Source organism: Sebastes umbrosus, chromosome 16 (genome assembly GCF_015220745.1).
Source record: "Sebastes umbrosus isolate fSebUmb1 chromosome 16, fSebUmb1.pri, whole genome shotgun sequence".
Lineage (NCBI taxonomy): Eukaryota > Metazoa > Chordata > Actinopteri > Perciformes > Sebastidae > Sebastes > Sebastes umbrosus.
Window position 1 is genome coordinate 26,201,275 of NC_051284.1, and position 20,698 is coordinate 26,221,972.

The following is a 20,698-nucleotide window of genomic DNA, read 5'->3' on the forward strand; positions in this document are numbered from 1 at the left end:
CTATGGGGGTCCTCCAGCAGGAAGAGGAGAGGGGATGATTTCATTATCAGTTTATTTAGAGATAATTTCATCATCAGTTATGTTTACAAACTGGACACAGTGTTTTATTTTAAATCAGACTGCATTTATAATGCTTTCTTTCTTTGTAGATACCATGTGTGTTTTATTCACAAAGGGAAATTTCACTGTCAATAAAAATGACAAAAGACCTACAATTGCGACAAGATATACTGAAAACTACAAAACAAAAAACACAAAAAATAGGTAAAGTAGATGTAATAAATACATATAAACAGAAGTGTTACACTAGAAGTATAAAATATAAAAATTGAAAATTAGTTAATTAGTTTTTTAATTAGTTAAATTGGAATAAAGGGCACAAATAAAGCGTAGAAAATGCATTTTAATAAAAGAGAAGAAATGTGCAAAAAGAGACACTGCTGTTATTATTCTCCCTTATTGTTTTATTATTTTAGCAAACACAAAAATCGAAGTTATTATTTATATAATATATCATTATTCTAATTGATATACCATTTTTGAGCCCAATTTGGCAATATTGTACCTGCACTTTTATTTCATATAAACCCTTTAATTTATTGTATTGGTAGAAAAAAACTAAAAACAACAACAAAGAAATAAAAATAAAAATAAGAATAAAATGTGAATAACACGTACTCATACTGTTATATTTGTTACACCCATACTTATTACTCTTGGCATTTTTGTTATGTTGAAAATAAAAATACTGAAAGTGACAAATGTCAATTTCAATCAGGTATTTAGCGAGCCTGATTTGTTCTGAATTGACAAAAAATATATAAATATTCCTGTTATATTATTTTGTGTTTATTATAGTCAAATAAAAGCCGGAGAATGTAATACTAAATAATGCCTCATTTTATCAGATTTCTCTGGGCCTTGCATGCAAATTCCTTTGGATATTACAATAATTCAGCCTCCTCAAATTAAATACATTTGTGAAGGAGGAGCACTTGAGGACAGTGAATATCAGCTCCCTCCTTCCACTTAAATATCCTTTTCAGTCTCTCGCTCTTATCTCACATCGGAGGAATGCAGTCATCTCCACTCAGATGAATCAGATAATGATCATCCAGCCTGTCGTCTCTCGCCCGAGCAGCCTGCAGCCTGCCTCTCCTCCAGACTGCAGGCATTCTGCGCAGCCACTTTGGACACATTCATGACAGGCTCTGGTCTCTAATGACAGGCTATGATGTCATTCAACTCGGGGTTTATGCGGGGTAATGCTGTTATGAGCCTCTATTATGAAGAGGGGAGCATCTAGGCGATGAATATGGTCGTCCTTTGCCCTGACAAAAGAGCTTTTTCACTGTCATTTGATCAACAACACTGAGTGTGTGTGCTGTCACACTCACAGGGCAGTGAACCAGCTGTCTGGGTGTGTCTCTGGAATTTCAGCTCTCTGGAGCAAATGCTGCTGATCAGAAATAAAGACCGTGAACCATGAAAGCTGCTCTTGCGTAAAGCTCAAACTGATGCTTGTTTGCAATATCACGCGCCTTTAATTGGGATCTAGATATAGCTTCCTAGGCCTGGTTGTTGTTGTCAAGAAAGATGCACACATGCACAAACACTACTAATACAATACATTTAAAGGGACTGTTCTGTAACTTTCAGAAATGCTTGTTAACAGCGACACCTGTGGCTGTTAAGTCAACGAAAGTCAGCGTCTGGTTGCGCTACCTCGCTCTAAATAGACATGAACGAGCATCGTTCAAAACAGTGAGGCGACACACGTCAGCTAACAGCACAATATCACTCTATATTTCAGCTGCTTGGCAGTAATGTTAGCTGACCAGACGAAGGTCTCTCCATGAATCAATGCTGATCCTAGTGTTGGCTTGAAGAGAAACGTTATCGTCTCCGACCGCAGTTAGAGGGATGCACCTGCACCCGGTCAGAGACGATAACGTTTCTCGCTGCGGAGCCCCGTCACTTCACAAGACACGGGAAACCTCTGTTGGTCTGGAGGAGCTGCAGCATTTATTTCTGCACAAACGTCCACTGTACATTCACTAGATATTTCCAGAGCTAAACTAACTCCTATGCAGTGTGGAGTGTGCGCGCATGCACGTGTAGAGGTGGAGCGAGAACACGCGCTGTGAGTGAAGGCAAACAGGCAGAGGAGCGAGGTACAGCAGAGACTCAGACTACACGCGAGCACACATATACGAGCGAGCATGGGAAACCGACCCGGTAGATTTATACGTGTGAAAAGTTACAAACAGTCCCTTTAATGACATTTTGAATCAATGTGCACGTAGATTTTTTATGTCTGCCAATATAATAAAAAACAATGAGAAAAAATAACAGCAGTGTCTCTTTTTGCACACTTTTTTTCTTTGATTAAAATGCTTTTTCTACGCTTTATTCGTGCCCTTTATTACAATTTCACTAATTCAAACTATGAAGGCGACGTCATCACACAGCGACCTGAAGTTTACTGAAGATGACGTCGTCTTTGTGAGACAAGTTGTTTACATCATGGCAGCGATGGATTTCAAAGGTAGATAAATCACCGCTTTATTATCTCTTAGAAAGTTATTTCAGTGTTTTTGTTTTTTTTGGCTGGAGTGGTGTTTAATAACTCTTATTTATTTGGACCGTTGAGAGAAAGCTGCTGCGGATATTTGCTGCTAGAAGCTAAAGTTAGCAACGGTTAGCATCTCCTCCGCTTTTGATAGCACGTCGGCTAACTGAGCTGATACTGCCTGGCTCCTAAAGTAGTCAATAAAGCAACGAGTTATGGTCTTATATAAGTTCCAGCAATGTTGTTGGTAGCGGAGGTTTCGAATAACGTTATTCTGAAGTTAACGTTTCGGTCACTGACAGCTCCGTTACTGTAATGTGTGTAACCACAACTGAAAACAAACTCTTTCACTAACGTCACAGTTTCCTTAGTAACAAATGACTGTTAATGTGACTCAAGGGTTCAGCCTTTATGAGATGTAGGAGGATAAATCACAATCACTTCTTATCTATATGTCATATATTATATAATATATATATTATACTATATGTCATTCCATTTATTTTTAACTTAATACTGGTATAAAACTGGATTACTTCCAAACAACAACAAAGGGAAGAGATTGGGAAACATTTAAATGCAAAGCAAGATTTGACTTTCAAGATTCAAGATTCACTTTATTGTCATTTCACTGAGTATTTGCATACACAGAAGGAAACGAAATATTGTTTCTCCCAGCTCCCGTCAGTGCATTAAAAAGGATAGAATAAATAAGTATTAAAATTAACAATACCTAAAAATAACAATAAAACAATAAAATAAGTAAACGTTTCAGCCAATTTGCAGTCATACACCCAATTTGCAGTCGTGTTTAGCAGCAGAGAAAAGTGCATTTATGTCCATAGTAAAGTGCTGTTTGCATTACTGTTCCAAAAATTGTCTTTGACAGGTGACTGGCTTTAAAACTGTTTCTGTGTTAATGCTGGGGGGTTGGATGTGAGTGTGTGTGTGTGTGTGTGTGTGTGGGGAGGGGACACAGTCCATTTACAAGCCTAACCACTTGTGGGAAGAAGCTGTTCAGCATCCTGCTGGACCTGAAGCAATACTTGATTTTATTCTGTCTTAAGCAACATAAACATAACACACAAATATTCACATAAAGAAACAAAAAAAAACTTGAAATACCTGAAGACCCAACTATTTCAAAACAGGCTAAAGGAATGATTTAAATATGATGTGATTTAGCTTTTTATTCTGGGATACTTACTCAGGTCTTACAGCCCTGATGGCAATGGCCTGATTGAAGCGTTTTTTTTTTTTAATTATACTTTTCAAAACAGAGCTGGACATTATACCCTGAGGCTGTGGTGGTGGTGGTGATGATGATGATGATGATGATGATGATGATGATGTGTATAACATTAGTGCCTGCTCCATCCATTTATCCTTAAAAGTGTTGAGCAAAATCCTAATATCATTTTGAACCTCATATGTAACCAATGTACTAAAATTGACCAGCCTTTAGCTTACGACATTAGTAACATTTTTCGTTCAATTTGCAGACAACCTTCTTGGGATATCCTGGGTGGACAGCGGCTGGGTGCCAATTCTTAACCCTGGAAATGTACTGGACTACTTCTCTGAGAGAAGTAACCCCTTCTATGACCGAACCTGTAATAATGAGGTAGTGAAGATGCAGCGGCTTACTCTGGAACATCTGAAGTAAGTTTTCTCAATAGTTGCACAAGAATAAGAAATAAAGAAATGAAGTGTCACATTGAACTAAGAGTGGTATCGGCACAAAGATGATACTGAATGCATTGTAGGATTCATGCAGATTAATTCACATGTGGATCTTAAGCAAATCCCAATAAAACACACAGATATAGAAGTTATTAAGACTTGTTCTGTTTTAAAGGTCAGAAATATATTTTCAGTACAGAACTGCAAGATGTTGTACTGAGTGACATTTGCAAAACTAAAAGCAAACATTGTTTCTGTCTTATTTTCAGTCAGATGGTGGGAGTGGAGTACATTCTTCTTCATGCTCAGGAGCCAATTCTTTACATAATCCGGAAACAACAGAGGCAGTCACCAACACAATGTGAGCAATATAGCGTGTAGATGATTGCTACTGGTATTGTACAAAGCACATGTATATTACTGTTTAATAAAGATGAAATTACCTTATGAGCAGCCACAGTATCAGTGAATTGTAGTATCAGTGACGCAGCTGACCACATGTGTCCTCTCAATCATTATCCAGCTGCATAATGTATTTATTTAATTTAATATACTCATGGCTGTCACAAAAAATTTTAACACACACACAATTGTTCATTTCATGCTCTATGTGATGATATTATTGCCACTTCTATTGAATGTTTTTATCTTCCAGTGATTCCCTTGGCTGACTACTACATCATAGCAGGAGTGGTGTACCAGGCGCCAGACCTGGGAACAGTTATCAGCTCCAGAGCGGTGAGAATTTATAGTTTGATCCTATAAAATACACTTGGAAATGGAGTATTATTAAGGCTGCTGATGGTGGATTTTGATAACACATAAATTATGTTATTTAGCTTTCTGCTGTCCATGGAATCCAGTCTGCTTTTGATGAGGCCATGTCATATTGTCGCTATCACCCATCCAAAGGATACTGGTGGCACTTCAAGGACCAGGAGGAGAGAGGTTAGGTTTTGGCAGTTCATTTAAACTTACAGTTTAGACGTTTAAGTGGTATTGTTATTAGCAGTGGGATAGTTCCTGTAACGAGATCACAGATATATAAAAAAAAATAAAAAATAGCGAAGACATTAAGGGCCATAGCAATGGTGTTCAGCAATCCCAGAATGTTTATAGTAGTGAGTTCAAGTTTAATATGATGACTTTGGCAAAAGCCGATTAACTCTTTATTTGTTTAACAGAAAAAAACAAACCCAAGTCTAAGAAGAAAGAAGAGCCGAGTTCACTGTTTCAGAGGCACCGTGTTGACACGCTCCTTCTGGACCTCAGGTCAAAGTTTCCACCAACGTTCTACCAGGTACATGTTACTCCGACTCAATTGTTATTCATGTTGAGTATTCTCAATCTTTTCATTTGAAATTTCCTATAATACAATTTATTTATACTGTTTTTCTTTCTGCAATTTCAGCCCAAGCCTGGGGAGAAGCCTATTCCAGGTATGACCTTGAAATAGTTGCGTTATATTCAGATCCTAAAGTTACATAATAAATAGTGCTGTAAATGAGGTTATGTTCTTTTCTTAAAATTCTGCCTGTCTATGGTTTTTCATTTGTATTTTGTGTGCACTTGTGGTATTATTTTACTTAAAGGGACAGTTTGGGTGTTTTGAAGTGCGGTTGTATGCTATAATACATTTTGCTGCCCCCGTCCATAGCAGTACATTGCTTTGGTTCTGTGCCGTAACTCCTGTCTGTTTCTCCAAACTAGGGGGAATTACAGCCCCACTTCAAAACACCCAAACTATCCCTTTAATCTTGGGTCTATGTTTATCTGGCAGTGCTATAACATTGTCTTTACATTCAGACATTTTAGATTTTACATCTATATTTCAAAGTACATGGTGTTCAGATTTTGATGTGAAGATAGTGACTCAATATCCACAAAATCCATGAGTTTTCCTCTAATTGCATGCTCTTGTATTGCAGTTGAGGTGAAGAAAGAGCCTGAACCCCCCACAGAAGCTGTTAAACAAGAGGAAAGGGAACCAGCCACAAAGACCTCCGCCCCAGCTCCGCCAAGCAAACCACCTCCTGAGAAGAGAGCCAGACTACAGTGAGAAGAGTCATTCGTTTCACACTCTGGGAAGATGGAGAAAAGAATTGAAAGTCCTAAACGACTAACTAAAAGAACAGCTTGGGAGTAGTTTTGTTCCTACAAATTTACAAGATCGTCTGCTCATTTCATCAGTTTACAGGAGGCTAAGAATGAACTGGCTCAAAAAAAAGTCAGTTCCTTGTCTCAGTGCCAGGACTACTTTTACACTGTAACCTTAGTCTTGTGCACGTGATAACTTTGGCATCATGGACATCTCAGGCAGCTGTACTACAAACGGGGGTTAACTGCCTGAGGCCCGCAGGCATTTAGCAGTATTCACTGAGGATGGGGTTTTTTGATGATAAGCTGACATCAGCATCAGTGTCGGTTTACTGTTGACATCAGCGTAATATTTGTGTTGTAGTGACTTCAGAGGACAGTTTAATTCCTTGTCTGCGTTACAGGGTGATGTGTCATAATGCATCATCTCATCTGAAAAGCAAAAAGCTTTTTGACTTTAGCACCTCTCTTTAATTACAGACACTTTCACCTGTTTTTTTTGTAAGGAATACTTTTTGTGTGTTTTTCTATTAAACTATCAGCTACTGTGTCCTGATGTGTTCAATTGTTAACAAGTAATAGTGCTGAGTCTTGCTTGATCAGTTCATCATGATCTGAACAAAATATCATCTAAAATATTTTTTATATATATATATATATATATATACTCAAATCATTTATATGAGGACTGAAGTTTATTCACTTCTGTCCCGCTGCTCTCATGTTGACTTGCCCTGAGCCCCCTTTATTTTCTTAATAATATATTAGTCACAGGGGCCATTTTTCTGCAGAATGAATACCTTTAATTTGTATATGTCTGTACTTTTACTAAAGTTGGGTCTTTTCTAAGGTTACAAAGGGGTATAAATTGAGCTGAAAATGAGTTTGAAAATGGGAGAGTGTGGCCAGCAGGTGTCGCCGTTTTGTCACATTTGATCCGAGCCTTTAATTGCCTAATGATACATTTTATATCATGCATTTATTCTGTATGTCATCACTGCATTGAGTCATGTTCAAGTCAAATATATTAAGTCACTCAGGAAATATTCATTTTCTTTTTTTTTAAACTTTGATATTTATTTTGCATTTTCAGCTCTGGGTTGAACATCATGAGCATCCATACAGAATTCAACAAACAATACAACACTTAACAAATTCAGCATACAGTACATCATTTAACAAAAACAGTTGTCAGGGGCAGTCAAACGTGTATATTCTCCAACAACACATGTCTCATGTTTCATGTTCCATGTAAATGATCCATTTTTCCCAGTTCTTGTCAAAGATATTATTTTTCATTTTTAGTTGGTACGTCAGTTTTTCCATTGAAAATTATCACGGACAATCTCAAACCAGTGATCTTTCCCTGGACGTCCCGCTCCTTACCAGTTTCTTGTTATAGCTTTTTTGCTGGCTATAAGCAGAATTTTTGCCAGATATCTATCTGCTCCATGCACAACCTCCTCAATGTTCCCTAGGTACATTACAGCACAATTGTTTGGAATAGCATATCCCATAATGTCATCAATAGTTACATTTACATTATTCCAGAAAGGCTTTAGTTTAGTACAGCTCCAGAAAACATGGGTATGGTTGGCCTCCAGAGAGCCACAGAGCCTCCAACATGGTTGCTGGGTCTTTAGCTGAGAAATATTCATTTTCACCAAGGAGAGAAAGTACAAAGCAATTGTGCATATATATATATATATATATTATATCAGCTGGGTCTTCAGCTGAGAAATATTCATTTTCACCAAGGAGAGAAAGCACAAAGCAATTGTGCATATATATATATATATATTTATATATATATATATATATTATATCAGCTGGGTCTTCAGCTGAGAAATATTAATTTTCACCAAGGAGAGAAAGCACAAAGCAATTGTGCATATATATATATATATATATTTGATTTAGTGTAGACAGTAGCTGCTTTCATGGCTACTACTACTACTACAAAGCAATTATTATTTCAGAAATATTAATTTTCACCAAGGAGAGAAAGCACAAAGCAATTGTGCATATATATATATTTGTATATATATATATATATATATATATATGTATATATTTGATTTAGTGTAGACAGTAGCTGCTTCCATGGCTACTACTACTACTACTACAAAGCAATTGTGCATATATATATAGAGATATGTATATATCTCTATATATATATAGAGATATATATATATATCTATATCTCTATATAGAGAGATATAGAGAGATATATATAGAGATATTATTTCAGAAATATTCATTTTCACCAAGGAGAGAAAGCACAAAGCAATTGTGCATATATATATATATACATATATATATATATACATCTATATCTATATCTATATATATCTATCTATCTATATATAAATATATAGATAGATATATCTATCTATCTATATATCTATATCTATCTATAGATAGATATAGATATATAGATATATCAGTTGGGTCTTTAGCTGAGAAATATTCATTTTCACCAAGGAGAGAAAGCACAAGGCAATTGTGCTTATATATATATATATATATATGTATAAAATATATATATATATATATATATATATATATGTATAAAATATATATATATATATATATATATATATATATATATATATACAAAAAAAATATATATATATGTATATTTTTTTTAATTATTTAATTATTTATTTAGTGTAGACAGTAGCTGCTTCCATGGCTACTACTCCTACTAGGTCCGGATGCCACGAAGAAGAGTCGTCTCGCAGGGCGTGGTGGGATAGGAGTCTCCTCAGTGGAGGACTGGAGGACTGGAGGACTAGAGAACAGAACAGTGCCCCAGCTGGCTGGCTAGCAGCAGCAGCAGAAGAAGAAGAAGATGGCTGCAGAGGGAGAGACTCTCAGGCCAGTGTCTGGATATAACAGAGCTCCGTTTGTCATGATGTTCACCGACGACTAGAGCCAGCCCAGCAGCGTGTCTGTCACCTCACCGCCCGGTCGGTTGTTCCGTTCGCTCCGGTTCCTGCTCGGATTCGTCGGGATAATAACCTGAACATGGGGTCGCAGACTCTCCAGATCCTGAGGCAGGGGGTCTGGGCTTCAGTCACAGGCGGCTGGTACTACGACCCCGACCAGAACACATTCGTCAACGCTTTACATCTCTACATCTGGCTGTTCCTGCTGTGTTTCCCCTTCACACTTTACATGGTGAGCCTTTTGTGTTGTTTTAACCCGTTTTATACTCCATTTGTCTTGACTGTTGACACCAAACCCCAAAGTGTCCGTTAGGTTTAGCTGCTGCCACACAGAGGATACTAACGGTCGGACCCTGGCTATTATCTGGAGCGGAGACAATGTAAACGTCCAATTAAACTAACGAAACGTGACGGAATGTTTTAACTACACACTAAATATGTTATAAAACAAAAAGGTTGATGGAATTACACGCAGATAAACCTCATTTAGATGACAAAAATGATTAAATAATCTCCAAACAGCTGCCCTCTGATGTGTACCATCCCACTACATAGATGGGACCCTCTTTTGTTTATATTCTGTGTTTTATCACAGTGATGCGGTTAAAGAGCTGTTAGGATATTAAACAGTCGTTTATACACTGTGCTAGGCTGTAATCAGTGAATTTAATTCCCCCATCCCCCCTTTTATCTAGTTGTTTTCCTCCTTTCCTGTAGTGATTTGTGGTATCACCAGTTTTCAGGAACTCTACCAGCTGACAAGGGAGGATGTTAACAGGAATCTGGCATCTTAAAGGTCCCATATTGTAAAAAAGTGAGATTTTTATATTTTAAAGCAGGTTTTAAGTGCTATATAAATACTGTTTTAAACTATCAAAACGCGCAATATACTGAGAAATACACACTATTCAGTAATTGTATGTCTGAAACAAGCCATTAGGATTTCTGTCCATTTGTGATGTCACAAATATATCTGTAAACGGACCCAGAATGCTCTTTTGTCTATATTCTGTGTTTATCACAGCGATGGGGTTAAGAGCCGGTAGGATATTTAATACACTGTGCCAGGCTGTAACCAGTGAATTTAATTCCCCCACCTAGTTGTTTTCCTCCTGTCGGTAGTGATTTGTGGTATCACCAGTTTTCAGAAGCTACACCAGCTGTGACTACAAGAAGCACAGCTGAAAAGGGAGGATGTTAACAGGAATCTGGCAACTTTAAAGGTCCCATATTGTAAAATGTGAGATTTTCATGTATTTTATATTATAAAGCAGGTTTAAGTGCTATATAAATACTGTTTTCAACTATCAAAACGCTCAATATACTGAGAAATACACACATACTGAGAAATACACACAGTATTATGTAATATAACTTATTATTTTAATGGAGCTTCCCAGCAAAAAGCATTTCACACGATTGCACCTGTATAACTGGCGTGACAATAAACATCTTGAATCTTGAATCTTGAGCCTGTATTCAGAAATTGTGCGTTTCGTAAACATGTTCTAGTAGAATCACAAAATACAAGTATGAACCTGAAAATGAGCATGATATGGGACCTTTAATGCACAAGAAAACACACTCTGGCTGCAGTTTGCTCTGTTCATTTGTCACAAGATGTTTTTGTTGTTGTTTTTTTAAAGGCACTGCTTTGGATTTACTTTAGCACAGTGGTAGCTCACCCTCTCTAAACTGTCTTGACTTGACACCTCAAGTTATAGTCCACCTGTGCATGTTATCTATGGGTTGTTTGTCAAGTAATTCAGGCTACAATAACAACCTGAAATGTCAGTGACTCATTGTTTATTTTTTTATAAACCTCAGTAATTCCATTTTATGTTCATTTATGCTTCTACTTCACTACATTTCCGAGGCAAATATTGTACTTTTCACTCCACTACGTGTACCGAAATACTGATTAATTTACAGATATATACATTAAAAAGCATTGTGACCCCTTACTTAAAGATCAGTGTCTATTTGGGGCCCCTTGTCATGTTTCAGATATCTATGAGTTGTTAGCAGTTCCACTAAAGAGACATTTCCCCTCTAAATTTCTCAGATGGTTTCATTTAAATAACTGTTCAAGGCCCAAAGAGGTAGAAAATGTTCAATATTTCACAAAAAAAGAAAAAGATTAGAGAAAGGTACAAAAATAAAAACAAACATGTGACTTTTAAACTTTTGGAGGGGGCTGACCCCTAGGTTGGGAACCAATGGATTAAACTACGTGGTAGCTCACCCTCTCTAAACTGTCTTGACTTGACACCTCAAGTTATACTCCACTTGTGTATGTTATCTGTGGGTTGTTTGTCAAATAATTCCGGCTACAGAACAAGCTGAAATGTCAGCGAATCATTGCTAATACATCTCTATAAATGTACCCATGTCAGGAAATGGCTGTTTGCTAAAGCATACTAACTTCTATATTGAGAAGCTGATGTTTCAAAAAAAGGTTTGTAGTTTCCGTTCTATTCCTGGAGTGGAAATACGCTGGTCAGCTATGTGGTTTATATTGAGCCACAGGTTTGAGTGGTGGTGCTGCTGTTTGTATTAACTGCAAACAGATGCAGCAGCAGCAGCAGCAGCGGGACATCTCAAGGACAACAGAGACGCAGAAGATGGAGCTCGGATACCTTGTGGTAGACATACAGGTGCTCTGTGACAGCCTCCTTCCCTGGCAGCTTAACAATTAAAAGAGACATTATAAAGATAATTGAATGCAGTTTTTAAGAAATGCTGCCAGTGTGCGTCATAAATAATTGGCACAATTAAATCTATCTTTCAGCTGTGTTTAGAGGAGCTAACTTGGATGCAGTTCACAGGTTTGAATCTTGTGATCTGTCGACTGTTATTCCTCATGACCGAATGTCCTTCAGTAAGACATATTTAACTGCCTACCTGTCGTTTTGGGGGGGAAAAAAATCAGCTAAAAACCAGTGAGAGCAAACATAGTTAAACATATCTTTATTTTCACTTTCCAGAAGAACAAAATAATCTTGGACAATACTAATAATATATCACTCCTTAGCCCTTGAGATAAATAAATAAAATCAAATATACCGTCAGCATCATCCTGTTCCTTCTACAATATTAAAAGCTTCTTTTTCTAATCCCAGGCCCTGCAACCAACCATGGTGATCGTGGGAATCTACTGTGGTGTTATCGCTGCCATGTTCTTGCTGCTGAAGATGGTGAACTACCGCCTCCACCATGCCCTGGATGAGGGGGAGGTGGTGGAACACCAGGCCAAGGAGAACCAGGGCAGCAGAGGTGGCACTGAGGGGGCTAACGATGGCGGCATCACCCGTCGGGAGGACAGCAATGGCCCGGGGTAAGTTCACGTCTTAGTCAGCCCAGTGGTGGATGGGGGTATCAGGAGATGTAGGACAGAGACGCTCCAGGAGTATGACTAAGCTGCTCAGATGATGAGGCAGACAAGGCTGTGTAGGAGTGTGGTGTATTAGCTGGGAGACGTCATGCTTCCTTATCAATGATGGTGAAGAGTCACATGGAGCGTGATTGTGGAGTCATTTAAAGGTGATGTGTTCTGGAGATGAGGTCAAAGGTCTAGTCTTCAGGTAGAGAAAAGACACGTTATGGATAATCAATATATCAATTTAAAGGCTTCCAGATAGGGCAAATCGAGCCTAGCTGTCACAGCAGCTGTGATGGGGGAAGTAAGATTTTAGAGAGACGCCTGCAGAAAGAGAGAGGTATTAAACGCAACACATGTTTTAGGCTGAGTTCAAATTATTAGATGATACACACCATGCAAGCTGAACCACCAGGGCACCCTGGGAAAATTTACTCCGAAAGTAATCAGTTTTAGTTTCTCAAATTTGTCCACGCTTTGGCTAAGAAGCTTGTTGTTGATTAAGCATACTTAAAGTTTTCTTGTAAACAGTGTTTCTGTTTACTTTGAGTGTTACTCACCAAAACGTCTGAAATTGCATACTATGCACTACATAATATATACTCAATATGTGTACCGTTCAATCTTCTTTTGTGTGAATAAACAGTAGTGTGTATCTTTTCGGACGCACTACGCAGTAATTTACAACGTCACTTCCTGAGAGCCTTTTTGCCGGTTGGAAACGCGTAACCATGGTAACCCGTGCCGACCTCATGTGACCAAACGGTGATTTGTGAGAAACATAAAGTCTGAACAAATTAAAAAGATATATTACGCCTAGAAAAGTGAAATCTTATACTTAAATTGAAACGTTATTGACGTAACAGAGCTGTCCACTACTGTCTGTTCTGAACATGTGTCGTCATTACCGCATTGCATTCTGGGGTATTTATGCTTCCCTGGTGTCCAGTGTTTGCATACTATAATATTTCACCGTAAATAGTATGCATTTCACATACTATTGGTTTCATCCTATGGTTTCGGACATACTAAAACATCTAAGATACTATTTTATAGCGTACTAAATAGCATCTTTGTATGAAATTTTGGATGCAGCCATTGTTTATATCATTGAAGCCTAACAAACGTGTGGATTGGGATGCATTTACCCCCTGATAAAACATTTTCAAAGCCGAACGTTTTGCTTTTTTTTGAGATTTTTGAAACCTGCATTGTTTACATTAATGTTAACTTGCTAGCAGTCATTTTTTTGCTGGTGCATTGCTGTGCCTCTTGGTGCTTTACGGCCACCTGTAGACCAGTAATATACTGTTGTGTGAAACAGTTGGCTGGAGCGTGTATCGCATCACCCACATTTATGTCTGGGCTCACTCACAATAACATCCCTCCAGAGAGCTACAAGTAGTCACAAACTCCACGGGGAGCCTTTAGGTTACTTTCTCTTTCAGTTGTAAGCATGCTATTATTTGTTCTCACTTTTGTATGTTCTGCTCTGATGTTATGGTGCATGCATTGTTAGAGCGGTATTTGTGTGTCTTATGTCCCAGCGTGTGTATAGACGCATGAATATTGGCTCAAAAAATGATGATAGAACTTGTTTTACCTCTTAGGCCGCATGTTCCTTTGTAGAATACATGATCTGACTAGATAAATGAGTACCTCTAAAACCACTGAGCATCCTCAAAGCACGGAAATTAAATATGCAACCCATATGTTTTTAAAGCCAAGTATGTTGACAGTGAAATATGTGCTAATTAATGCTTTGATTAGGGTCATTAATGAGCTCATTAATATGAGGAATATATTTAGCATGGTTGAACAATAACATGAACAACTGACAATGAATTACACAAGTTTTAAAAGTAATTTAAATCATCAGTTTCTATTAAATAGCAAGTACTGCAACACATTAAAAAAGTACAAAATGACGTATTACCGCATCTCTGAATGCCAGGCTTCAGCTCTCATTCAGAAGAAACCAAATCCAGTGAAGTTTGAGCGTTTTACTGCCCATGACTCGAAGAAGTGACTCATATTCACATTCCAGAGGGAGTGCTTAGCAGGACGCTGAGAGAGGGGAAAGACAATAAGGAGAACGAGAGCTACCGACCACAGGGGCAGTCGCAGCTTTGCCCACACATCTGGAGTTACATTCCGGGTTGTTTGAGTTTACAGTAGAGCAGACGAGCCGAGCTGAACTTGATTAAGGTGTCTTTGCAACACCACCCACTCTTTTTCCCCTCACTGGTCCTTTTTCCAGTCTCTATGCGTTGCAGTTTGTTATTTGGAGTGTTGGTGTTGTGGTTTGACCCGTTATGAAACGTTTTTTGGCATATGGAAATGATTTATAGACAATCCCTGGCTAGTTGTTTGTTTCGACATACCAACTGGTTAAACAAGCACGTCCGGGCTAAATATAGGCCTGGAGAAAACCTACATCATGGAGGCTTTCATCTGTTTTTGCTCTTTCAGTTGATTTTCAAAACTCATATAAAGGATGTGAAATACAGGCCTGTTTAATAAAGGTACATGATTTGTTTTGTCCTGAATTGAGTGAGGTGAACCGATAGAAGCGGAGGACATAAATGACATATAACAGTGCCAACTATACATCATCTGAACAAGATTTAAGTGAGGGAGTGCACTGTGTCTGTACTGGTGATACAAGTGTATGCATGTGTTTGTGTGTCTGTACAGGGACCCTGGAGGGGGTATTGAGATGGCAGACTTCATCAGGCAAGAGACTCCACCAGTGGACTGCAGCTCCAGGAACTCCTATATTGGGTTGGAGTCTAACCAGCAGGTAAAAAAATACTGTGAAACTAATTTATTTGTTTAACAGGTCATTACAGAAATTGAGTACTCCAATATGACACAAATTTTTGATGATGAATGACTGAATGATGGACATTTACGTTTCACTAATGTAATGTTTCCCCAAAAAACTCACTCTAAAAACTCAATTGGTCTCACTGAATGTCTTAAAAGTGTTTCTAAAAGGTTTGGACGCAAGCACATCTGCCTGTAGATGTTTTGAATGCTGATGAATGTTTTTTTGAGACCTTATGATTTTGTAATTTGCTATTTGTCTTTGTTTTAAATTGTTATGTTTGTTTTATGTCTGCAACCGTATAACTGTGCTAATGCCTATCTTGGCCAGGACAATCTTGAAAAAGAAATTTTTAATCTCAACGAGTCTTTACTCCTTGTTAAATAAGGGTTAAATAAATAAATAAAAATATAGAGAATACCTGAGACAATTTCTACTTTACCTGAAGCTGTATATAACGGGCCATAACAGACAATAAACTGAGCACTGGTACGGTACTCCAATTTGACACAACTGAATGATGGACATTTACATTTCACTAATGTGGTGTTTCCCCAAAAAGTCACTCTAAACACTAAATTGAAACAATTTCTACTTTACCTGCAGCTGTATATTTTACTTTTCTGTAAACGTTGGATCAACAAAAGTGATGCAATCCAATACTTTGAATTGTGGGGTTGTTGATGCAAAAAAGACAGTTGTGCAACACTACTACACTCTGTTATGGAGCCTAAATATCTTTTGACTACTATCAGCCCCAATTAAGCAAAGCAAACATGACATATACTTTGTGATTGAAAGATACAGGATTTTAGTGTCTTCTTTTAATGGAAACAGAGTCCTAAAGGAGTGATTTAGTTTCAGAAATTGCATGTACATACTATTGTGCAAACTGAACTACATCTGAAGCATCCAAAAGCACCAGTTTAGTCACAAAATAGTTTTGCAAATCACTGCTTGTGTTACAAGTGATAAATGAGCAGGAAACTACTGCTACAGACTGCAGGGAACATCTTTAATCTTCCCACAAACAAGTGTCATCTGCTGAGTCCTGACAGCTTTTAAACCTCCTCCCAAACCGAAGGAGCAAAAGTCCAAGTTTAAAATGGACTTTTGTTATTGCTGGACTAGAGGAAGGAGCTGTTTGTGTGTCTCTCTGTGTGTGAGTGTAGAGGGATCATTTCATTAGGTATGATCCTCACGCAGCTTGCTGACAGCTGATATCTTCTTAAATATTCAAAGTTATTTAGCTGTTTTATTCTGTGAGATATATTTAACCTCTGAATCCCCATGGGTGCTGTGCTCTCCGTCTTTGTACTGCGTGTCCTTGAGTCGCTAATCAGCCGGCATGTTCTGCTCAGCTGCTGTGTACCGAGTTGGAAGGGAAGCCAAAACTTTTCTCTGCGATAGCACAGTGAAGAGGCGCGCCGGCTGTTTGAAATACACAAACGGCGTCTTCTTTTGGATGTTGCATCCTCTAATAATCACACACCTTGTCAGTTTGTCTTTATGAACATTTTACTCCAGAAGTTTGCTTTTGATATCCTGACGATCTGTTTCAAAATACAAAAGGCTTGACTTATCTTTTTATTCAAATTTCAGATTGCATCCAGCCATGGAAGAGCAACACTAGCCAAAGGTAACCACGACTACCTTGTCATGCATACTTAAATCATTTGCCAATCATTGTCCCCTGTGTCTGTGTAAGAACTGACTCGTTCTGGTTTTACAACCTTCTTTGTGACCCTGCTGTGATGCATTTTCGTTTCTGCGGGATCACCACATCCCTGACCATGATCACCCCAGCTGCCCAGGAGATGTAGTCTGACTCAGCATTACTGTGACCTCACCAGTCACATCAAGATGAAGCAGCTGTTTGAAAAAAAAAAAAAAAAAAAAGTAATCCACTATAAGACCCAGCATGGGAGTCTTTCTCCAGGAACTCTTTATTGGGAAAACTGAGCAGAAGACAATAAATGAACTTGTAGCTTTGCTTTGGGTCCGTTGTACTGAGTGTTAGAGTGAGGCGGCTGCGTCGTCTGAATAATTCAGCGAGTCTGTTCGATGCCATTCTAATTAGCCGGCAGTTTGTGATGACAGGAAATGGTCTGAAGTGGGACAAGGGCTCTGCTGGGGTTTAGCTTTTTAATCTTCTTCCCTTCAAGGATTCCATCCGCTCAGACTGTCCATCACAAACTCCCAGACAGTATCACCAAGTAAGACTTGCAGGATTTGAGCAACAGCGAGCACAAAGAACAGTTACATCGTTTGTTCAAAGGTTATCTTGCAAAGCCAGCAGGGCATTCAGGGAATCTGTTCAGAAGAGCTCATGATATTTTGGTTGTTCCAGGTACACAACTTGGAGCACCTCTCAGAAGTAGTGATTCTGAGAAGAAGGCAGGGCTATCTGTTTCTTTATCCTCTGTAGACGCCAGTTATGTGTGGCTGCCCAGGGTTAGTGGTTGTCAATGTATTAATAATTGATTAAACATGTCATCTCTTAATTGCCTTCTTCCCATCTTCGCAGGAGATGTGGGAAAGACTTCAGATGACATCAGTTTGACTCTTGTCGAGAGCTGCAGCCATGATCATGGTAAACATGCACGGCGGACAAAAAGCTTTCTCGTGTTACTGTCTGTGACATGTCAACACTGTTCTTAATGTTTCTTTTCTTTGTGTCCGTTTAGATCTGCTATCAGACACAAAGATGTACTGCCTTGTCCCCAATGACTCCTTCGCGTCCTTGCAGCCGTCAACCTCCTTGTGTCCTTCAGAGCTGTCCAGGGAGCCTGCTGATCTCTGTAATTCTGCTGCTTACCACTTCAGCCTGTCACACTCCGGTGACACAGAGGTGACCTCTCACGCATCCATGCAATCTCAGACCTACAGGAAGGAGCTCCGTTCTCGGGGCCTGCCTCGGACCTCGAGCTCGGCGGGTTCTGCTTTCCCCGACCCGTGTCTGCCAGACTTTGCTCTGTACCCTCCACCCAGGAGAGGTGGCCTTGACCCTGTGTGTGAGCTGGAGGCCGCCAGACCACACAGGCCAGGGTTGTGTGGCAGAGAGGGGGGCGAGCGGCTGTACCAGCAGGACCAGGCTGTGCCCTCCACCTCGGGAATAGAGTGTTACAGGCACAAAGAACCACGTAGAGTCGCCCGCTCAGCCTCCAGGGAGGCGGGGGAGGGTAGCTCAGGACTGTACCAGGTGGAGGTGGGTGGTGGTGGGAAAGGCTCTGCTGGAGGAGGAAAGTCCCAGGGAGGGGAGCGCAGTGCTGAGAGCCTGAGGAGCTTGAGTACTCGCAGCAGTGGCTCCACTGAGAGCTACTGCAGTGGCACAGACAGAGACACCAACAGCACCGTCAGCAGCTTTCACAGTGAACAGACCAGCTCTACACATGTGGAGAGTCTGCTCTCACTTTCAGGGGACGAGCGTGGACGGGACAGAGCAGATGCTGTATCTGCACCTACAGACGGCAGGACTTCTAGCCTTGGCAGTATTAGCTCTCGAGGTCTCAGCAACCTTCCCTCCAGGGAGGCCAATAAAAACCCTCATGCCAATGAGCTGACTGCTAAACAACCTGCTGACACACCGTCCTCTGCAACCCAAGAGTTGGTAGAACCTGGTAGGAGCCAGGAAGAGCCTGGCATCAGGACCAATGCTGATGGCTCAACAGGTGTAGCTGCCAGCGAGCAGGAGCAGGTCAAAGATGACAGTCAACCAAAGTCAGCCAACAATGTTCAGAGGACTTCCTCCCTGTCAACAGGGCGCAGTGGACGCCGGCGGACTGGCAAGAAAAGGGCGAGCAGCTTTGACGCCAGCCGTCACCGGGACTACATGTGTTTGCGTGGTGTGGCCAAGCCTTGTAGTGCTGTGTTTACTGGGGGTGGGGAGGAGGACTCCAGCGATCAGAGTGAACTCAGTTGTGCCTCCAGTCTCCACTCCACCCACCACCTAAGCACAGACAGCTCATCTAGCACCACTTCCCGCTCCTGTCACTCACCAGAGGGCTGCTACCGGGCCCTGAAAGCCAAGCACACTGCAGCCTCCGCCTCCTCCTCCACAGCGAAAGCTGCGGCAGGATCCGAGGCAGGAGCGCGAACCGAAGGGAAGCGGCGCACCTCCCGCCGTACCCCCAGCACAGGCAGTGCCAAAACACATGCCAGAGTGTTGAGTTTGGACAGTGGTACGGCCGCCTGCCTTAATGATCCCAGCCGCCTCGGAGCTCCAGCTGGGCCCCGGCCCCTTACCACCTCCAAGTCGGACCTGGAAGCCAAAGAAGGGGAAGTCCTGGATGCGGCATCCCTGCTGGGTCGGGCCTCCCAGCTAGAGTCAGTGACCCGCTCCAGAAACAGTCTGCCCAATCAGGCAGCTTTCACTGAGCCTCAGGATGCCACTGCTGCTTCCCTGCGGGGTATGTACCACACACCGTGAGCTGACATACTGTACACAGTGCATTCTGTCTGGTTTACTACTAGTGTTTGATGACTAGTCCACTTTTCATGTTGTCTCTGAACAAGAAATGTCGTGTTATTCACATTTAACTGGCTGATTGCTCCACTTTAGACATGCACTCTATTTTGTGAATTATCAGCAGAACTGTATTAGACTGAAATGATCCCAGACAGAATAATATAGGCACTATTTTTTATTTTTGCCTGCTTTGCAGATTTAGATTGTTTAAGTGATAACCTGAATGATGCTTGTGTATTGAACATACTTTAATTGGAAGCCATATATTATGCTCACTTTACTGGATAGCTGCTCTTCGGCCTATTAGCAGGAGCGTAAGGAGAGAACTTGCAATATCGAGAGTGTTTTGGGTGTAGTCCTCCAGACATTAGGCTTGCTTCATTATTGCCTGTGTGTGTGAGAGTGTGTGTGAGTGTGCGTGTGTGTGTGTGTGGCTGCATATGAGATGTTGTCTGCCTCACTCATTCAGTGTAACCATGGTGAGTTTCCATGGAGTGACAATTCTGACCCAAGCATAGTGTTCCTTGTGTAGATCACTATTAGCATGACGGCACAGTGTGTGCTTTGTGCTGAGGTTAGACAAACAGCAGCTCTCTTATTAGTGTCATACACACCGAGTCACATAGACAGACACTCCCTCCCCCACATTCTTCGTTTCTCGTTATTTGGCTTCTGTGTGTCGTACGTGGACATTTTTCACGACGTTGCCTTTGCCTGT

General features: G+C 40.2%; 2 protein-coding genes across 6 annotated transcripts in view; both read left to right on the forward strand.

Moving 5' to 3' along the window:
* The first annotated feature begins 2,423 nt into the window (after positions 1–2,423).
* On the forward strand, positions 2,424–6,902 carry med6 (mediator complex subunit 6). The gene is made up of 8 exons (XM_037747372.1): positions 2,424–2,548; positions 4,075–4,234; positions 4,525–4,616; positions 4,911–4,993; positions 5,095–5,203; positions 5,440–5,555; positions 5,667–5,694; positions 6,184–6,902. The coding sequence occupies exons 1-8, from the start codon at positions 2,449–2,451 to the stop codon at positions 6,312–6,314; spliced, it is 819 nt and encodes a 272-aa protein (XP_037603300.1). The 5' UTR covers positions 2,424–2,448; the 3' UTR covers positions 6,315–6,902.
* Positions 6,903–9,062: 2,160 nt separating this feature from the next.
* Positions 9,063–20,698, forward strand: part of pcnx1 (pecanex 1) — a 41,448-nt gene continuing 29,812 nt past the window's right edge. For 4 of the 5 annotated variants that reach the window (XM_037747335.1, XM_037747336.1, XM_037747337.1 and 1 more), the window contains exons 1-6: positions 9,065–9,535; positions 12,426–12,640; positions 15,380–15,485; positions 17,115–17,151; positions 18,040–18,105; positions 18,200–19,921. In XM_037747335.1, the coding sequence (XP_037603263.1) occupies positions 9,383–9,535; positions 12,426–12,640; positions 15,380–15,485; positions 17,115–17,151; positions 18,040–18,105; positions 18,200–19,921 (2,299 nt within the window). In that variant the 5' untranslated portion in view covers positions 9,065–9,382. Of the gene's footprint in view, positions 9,536–12,425; positions 12,641–15,379; positions 15,486–17,114; positions 17,152–18,039; positions 18,106–18,199; positions 19,922–20,698 lie in introns of all 5 variants that reach the window. The other variant, XM_037747339.1, reaches the window with a different exon arrangement.